This window comes from Cryptotermes secundus, unplaced genomic scaffold (assembly GCF_002891405.2).
Source record: "Cryptotermes secundus unplaced genomic scaffold, Csec_1.0 scaffold573, whole genome shotgun sequence".
Taxonomy (NCBI): Eukaryota; Metazoa; Arthropoda; class Insecta; order Blattodea; family Kalotermitidae; genus Cryptotermes; species Cryptotermes secundus.
The window spans coordinates 691584-697919 of NW_019738880.1; the positions used below are offsets into that span (position 1 = coordinate 691584).

The 6336-nt window shown below is 37.6% G+C and overlaps 1 protein-coding gene across 3 annotated transcripts; it reads right to left on the reverse strand.

The window, feature by feature from the left end:
- Positions 1–4748, reverse strand: LOC111871201 (nischarin). Of its 3 annotated transcripts, none has more exons than XM_033754150.1 (3): positions 4733–4748; positions 3851–4122; positions 1–1832 (listed from the first exon to the last, which is right to left on the reverse strand). In XM_033754150.1, exons 2-3 carry the CDS (start codon positions 4082–4084, stop codon positions 891–893), a joined length of 1176 nt encoding a protein of 391 aa, XP_033610041.1. In that variant the 5' UTR covers positions 4085–4122; positions 4733–4748; the 3' UTR covers positions 1–890. The 3 variants fall into 3 exon arrangements, with proteins under 3 accessions (XP_033610041.1, XP_023719890.1, XP_023719889.1); XM_023864122.2 differs by lacking the exon at positions 4733–4748 and adding an exon at positions 4360–4559; XM_023864121.2 differs by lacking the exon at positions 4733–4748 and having other exon boundaries at positions 3851–4559.
- Positions 4749–6336: the final 1588 nt, after the last annotated feature.

Consider the following 6336-nt stretch of genomic DNA (forward strand, 5'->3'; position numbering starts at 1 on the left):
AAGAATAAATTAACTGTATATTTCAAACATTTTTAAAAATTAATTTCACTGACAACAGTTCTTACATCTTTACACTCCACCATCAGTCACAGAGAAGGCTAAATTATGCCTTACAAATATCTTTCTCATTTGTTCCCCAGAACCTGAAATACTTTCTTCATAAAACTTATTCTGAGTATTGGTATTTGTTCTGTACCGTCACATTCAGACAGTATAACAGTCAAACTTATAACTATTCAGAACACACAGAAATAAAAAATTAAGAAAAGCAAGTTATATATGAAATATATGTATAAATTTTGGCAAATGAAGTTTCCAAGGGATGAAAAAAGCTTGACAAATTTTATTTCACATTCATATTATCAAGGATTCGTTTGTAGTCCTTGCCATAATATGAATAAGTCGTATTTAGAGCACTATTAATCCTGACACTTAAAGATGACTGACTTCTCAAAGAAGCAGGATATGAAGGCAAACAAATTAGACAGGATAATTAAGACCTGGAAAAATAATATGTTATCATATATTAAAACTGGACATACAGACTCATCTAACAAAGATTTTTAGAACTTGGTCTTTAGTTTTGTACCTACTTCCTATCAGCTTACTTCAGTATATGTTACTTTACTGACCATTCATAGTAGATAATGTATGCCCTTACCTGACTTTATATATATTGTATACAAAACTAGTATATGCTTTTGATTCAAATCAAATGTAAAAACCATGGTGCCATTCAACAATATTTAACATTTATATATTTAAAGATAACAAGATTATAACTATAATGAAACAAATGAAGTTCATAACATAGTTTTAACCACAGCATTTAAAACATGCCATTATATATTACACGTCTGGTACCAAGAATTCTGTATAAAGATTAGAGATTATGGAAAAGTGGGGGCTTCAGGACTGAAAGTAGGTGTTCTGCCTTCTTTCACGATTCTTATTGCCTGGAGAACTGCAACAGTATCTAACTCTTTCTGTGAGGGTTTTTCATTATCTAGACAAATTTCAGCTGCCCTTCCTCCAAACTGTTCCAGGGCTCGGACTCTGTAATCAACAACTACAGCGACTGGATTACCTGTCAGGGTCAGATTCTCCAGGCAAGGCAAGCCACTTATATGCTTTATTTCCGACAATTCAGATATGCGGTTTGAAGTGAGATCAAGACCCTCCAGGGAGTACAGTTTGGAAAATCCTTGCAAGGAACTAATACCATTTAGAGAAAGGTCAATGTAACGAATATTTCCAAGCTTCATATGAAAATCATTTGCTTCACTAAAGCAATTGGCTGAAAGACTAAGATGTGACAGATGGGGCAATGATGTCAAATTACTCAAGGCACCTATTTTATTGTCACTGAGAGTTAATTGTTCAATATTTGGCATCAGTTTCACACCTTCATCAATAGTTTCAATTTCATTGTGACTAAAATTTGCTTCAACAATCTTCTTCCATGAGTGAGATTCACCTGTATAGATCACATTTTTGTGCAAGTCATCACATAAGAGAACTTGTGTGATTGCTTTGAGTTCAGCATACTGAACATTCAGATAGCTAACAGTATTGCGCAGGATACCAATACTGAAAATGTTGGAAACTGGAAAACCAATTAGATTTAATCTCTCTACTGTCTTAAAAGCAGACATTTCAAATAGAAGATTGTTTGGTATAATATTACTGGTACCGACAGGTTCATTACTGCCTTTAACTGTAACATCTGTGAGTTGACAACAGAAGTCCAGTACATGACTAAAATCATATCTGTTATCCACAGTTTCGATAGGAGGGCACGGTTGCTTCAACCTTTCACTGATGGCATGTAGCTGGAAGTGAGAAAAGTCAGTAGGAATACAAAATTAATTTCTATGCACTATGTAGACAGCAAAAATATACTTCCACCAATTCATAAATCATTCACATATCGTTAGATTTGAGGTTCTCAAAGAGGTGACTACCTTCTGGGATGTAACATAGTTTAGGCAGGTCCACTGACATTTTGGAGGAACATACTGCCTCCTGCTTTCTTGCTTGGTTTATTCTTCACCCTGAAGATGGAAGCAATATGTTCCTGTGAAATGTCAGTGGACTTCTTCCAGACTACACAGCACCACATCCCACATCATTGTTCTTATATCATTTGTAGTTGAAACTTAAACTTCTAATTTATAAAGCTTATACATAATGGCCATGCTTCAAGAGTATTTTAGAATCCATCTGAAGCACTGAAGCTACAGATTTCGTATGCACAGTAGTTTGATTTATCACTATTAATGAGTGAAGCGTTACTGTGGTGTAGCACTGAATAAGCAATCAGATTTTCCCCATACCACTTTGGGGTCACTTCATTAAGCGTCCAATTCTGTATGCATTTCCTTTTAATTTCTTATTGCAGTAGCAGCAACAGCTGCTTGTATGCACTCTTACAAGCTTTTGCACAATAAAAATTAACTACCTGTGGAATATAAATATCGACTGAAAATAAATGTGTTGTAGTGGTGCTTGCATTTTGTGCTACATTATCACTTAATTATGCCAATGAACTGAGCTGTTGTTTATAGGACATATCTTGGTTCAGATGACCTGCAGAAGGCACTTCTGAAATGTGGCCATTAAGTGGAGGAACATCTTGGATTTGTCCAGAAGGTATATATGGCTTACCAGAAGTACTGTACATCCACAATATTGCTTCATGCACCTTGGTTATATCTACATAAGTTGGTATTGTGATGGGATATGGGCTGGGCAGACACAGTTCAATTCCCAGTAGGGGCAAGAGTGTTCTCTTCTCCACAGTGTCCAGTCTGGCTGTGGGGCCCACCCAGCCTCCTATCCAATGGGTACTGAGAGGTAAAGCAGCCAGGGTGTGAAGCTAACCACTCCCTTCTGTCTAGAGCTGAGGTCAAGAATGGTGGAGCTATAACCCTACTCCCTCTTATGTCTTGATGGTGTAATGGTTAATTAATTAAGCACAGGGACAATTTTACCTTTTACATTACCTGTAATCTGTCAGCCCCTACCAGGAATCAACTGTATATGTGTCCCCTCATGTACTGGTACCAGTGCTGTACCATATCACCTCATCAACATTATTCACAGTATCTGGGGCAAAGACAGATACAATTGTTTCCCTGGTAGAGGCAACATAAAGACTGACATTCATTTCTATCTAGTGCCAACATTAAGAATGCCCTCCAGTGCTGCATACAGCTTCATAGCAGTGCTTAATTCAGCACAAGGGCAACTTTACCATTCTTGACAGTGCCCCGCCTTCAATATATATAAACACACACACAGGTTATTTATAGGACTGACTTTTACTGAGCGCACACTCTCTGAGTAGAGCCATATAATTAATATATCTTCATATGTAAAGTGTAAGGTATTTACTTCCAAATACTGCAAAATGATATATAAGAGGCCTGGTGGTAAAACTTCATGCATTCTAGATATCTTCTGATGGAAGTAAGTGGTTTCCTTCATGCTCTGGCTGCTTTATTCCAGATAACAGAGATTTCTCCCTCAACCATACCTAACGATACCATACCTGGACATGCGTCTGTTCTGACCATGGCAACTTCTGCCAGAAACTGAACCTGGGTTATCTAGTTCATAGACAGCCACTCTGGTGACCAAATTGTCTCAGATCATACATATAATTACAGATAAAGGAGCAAAACCTGTATTATGTGGCAAATTTTAATAGTTACATTAAGGACAGACCATCTAAATTACAAAAATAAAAACATACATGCTGAACATGCTATAAACCATGTTTTAATTAGAAATACTGTACCCTTGCTCTAACTCTAAATGGTGGTGACAAAATAAAAATATAATGTACCTGAAATGGAGAGAATGTGGAACTCTTGGACATCTGTAATAAGGCATCCCCATCCACAAAAAAATGCATGGCCAGGTTTTGCAGTAGAAACAGAATATCATAAAGATGGAAGTCCAGAAATAATGCCAATTCTCTCGGCATTGCACGTTGAAGGAAACTGACAACTGATTTTAGATACACTTCAAGGTCTCCTCTTCTTTTCTCAATGAAAGCTGGCTCTCGATTACCAATCATTTTCTTTGGTGGTAAAATATCCTTTGCTACCCCATGATCTGAAACAAGCTTCTCGTGAAGTTCAACAAAATCATTATACCGATGATGTACTGTCCATGATATACTGCCCACTCTCACCACAATCATGTAAACAATGAAGTTGTCATTCTTTTCCGCATTTGGAATTGCAATTTCTGTATCATGTCTATTAATAAGAAAGCACGCCATAGTATATAAAATAAGCACCACTTTGTGCCAATAAAGTAATGTATGTTTGGGTTTTAAGGTTAACCTACTGTCATCTACTATCAGAGATCGACCATATTCGGACCATTACACCAATTTCAAAGCTGTAAATTTGTTACTTAGAACCTAAATCATTTTTATTATATAAATCGCCAACTTCATTTAGCTATGAAACAACATTCACACATGTAAACTCCAAACTCTTAATATTATTCATTATTTACGTAACCTTCGTACTCCTATACGTCGTCAACACTGCTATCTGTGATCATTACTTCCATTGCAAACATTATACATAACTTAGTAGCGAAACTTGCTGACAATGACTTACAGTAGATATTTATTATTAAGAAAACATTCAAAATAAACATGATTTACGTTGTAAAAATAACAAAACTATAACTTTGTGTGGAAATAACTCACCTTAATTTTCCGAACAAGACCAATTGTAGGATATATATGTGTATGGTTAAGTTTGCATTCCTGGAATTAGTTCGCGGTTAGCTTTGAATGGTAAAATTAGCCGTGCTCAAAATGATTTGCGGGAATCACAAGAAAGAACGGAAGGTAGGTGGTCATCTGACTCGCACCATGACTATTGTAGCAAGTATACATACTTGCTACAATAGTCATGGTGTGTTTTCGACAGAAACATAATTAACTAGAAATATATAATTTAAATACATATAAACCGAGAAACCAGTCTATAAATAATAATAATAAAGCGTCGCCAAATAAAAGAAGAAACACCCTTGCAGTAAATGACGATCAGTCTTATGCTCAGGCGGTCAGCCGCTGGTTTCTCACCACCGGGTCTTGTTTCAATCCCGGATGACGCCATATGAGATCAATGGTAAAAGCAATGGTACTGGAGCAGGTTCTTCTTCGGGAGTCTTCGGCTTTCCTTCCTTTCATTATTTCACCACTGCTTCATATTCATCTGTCGTCACCCCATGAGGTGTACAAGAGGTCTGACTAGGCCGCATTTCATTGTATCCTTGTTTCAAGGGGAATGCTTACAGGATTTTAGTGGGAATGCCAGAAGGGAAGAGACCAATAGGAAGACCTAGATATAGGCTGGAGGCTAATATTACAAGAAGTTCTGGGAACAACTAATTGCCTACTTTCGTTTGTTACGACATGAACCGCATTGAATACTAAAAAATTAAGGAGGGACACACTGACACACCGAAAGCAAGGTCACATCATAAGCCACAGTAATTGTGAGAGAATGCACAAACCGATGGACAGATATAGATGGATACACAGACAGATATAGACGAATACACAGACAGACACAGACAGGCAGCAAGGCATCTCATGACCCACTTTTTATTTATTTAACTAAGGAAAGTAGGCTAAAATGGATCTTAGACAAAGTGGATGACGTAGTATGAACTTGATTGATTTGGCTCAGGATAGGGACTAGTAGCGGGCTCTTGTGAACACGACAATGAACCTTCGGATTTCACAAAAGGTTAGGAATCTACTGAGTAGTTGAGCGACTGAAGACCTCTCAAAAAGTACTCAGCTCCATGAAATTAGCTGGTTTCTCATCTCTGACATGGCGCATAGTTGAAAGTTCGTTTCAAAAAGCAACAAGTGTGGATACCATATGAGGCTGCAGGTCCAGGTATCGTATATCATCGCCATCGACAACACAGTCAGCTTTTCTGTCATGCTGTCATTCAGAATAACACGGATGTTCTTTCCGATGGGTAAAAAAGGTAAATTTGTCCCTGTGTTTAACTAATTAAGCACTACGCCGTGAAGACGTGTGGGAGATCGGATGTATAGGTCCATGTTTTCTTGACCTCGACACTAGTTGGAGGTGAGTGATCAGCTTCACACCCCGGTCGCTTTATCCACGGGGAAACTTCGTCCTAATCGGGCGGATAGGGGCCAGGATGGTCAAAAACCACACCTGAAGAAAAATCACAACACAACAGGTAGTGTAGTTAACGTAAAATGTTAATCTCATTCATGAATTCAACTTTTGTCTGGACCCACAGAAATAGAACTGTATA

Excerpts from the sequence above, each read along its gene's own strand:
- LOC111871201 (XM_023864121.2), bottom strand. The coding sequence starts at position 4,291 with ATGGCGTGCTTTCTTATTAATAGACATGATACAGAAATTGCAATTCCA. Across the intron at positions 1,833-3,850 it reads CCACATTCTCTCCATTTCAG|CTACATGCCATCAGTGAAAG; the intron begins GTACATTATATT and ends TCTCACTTCCAG.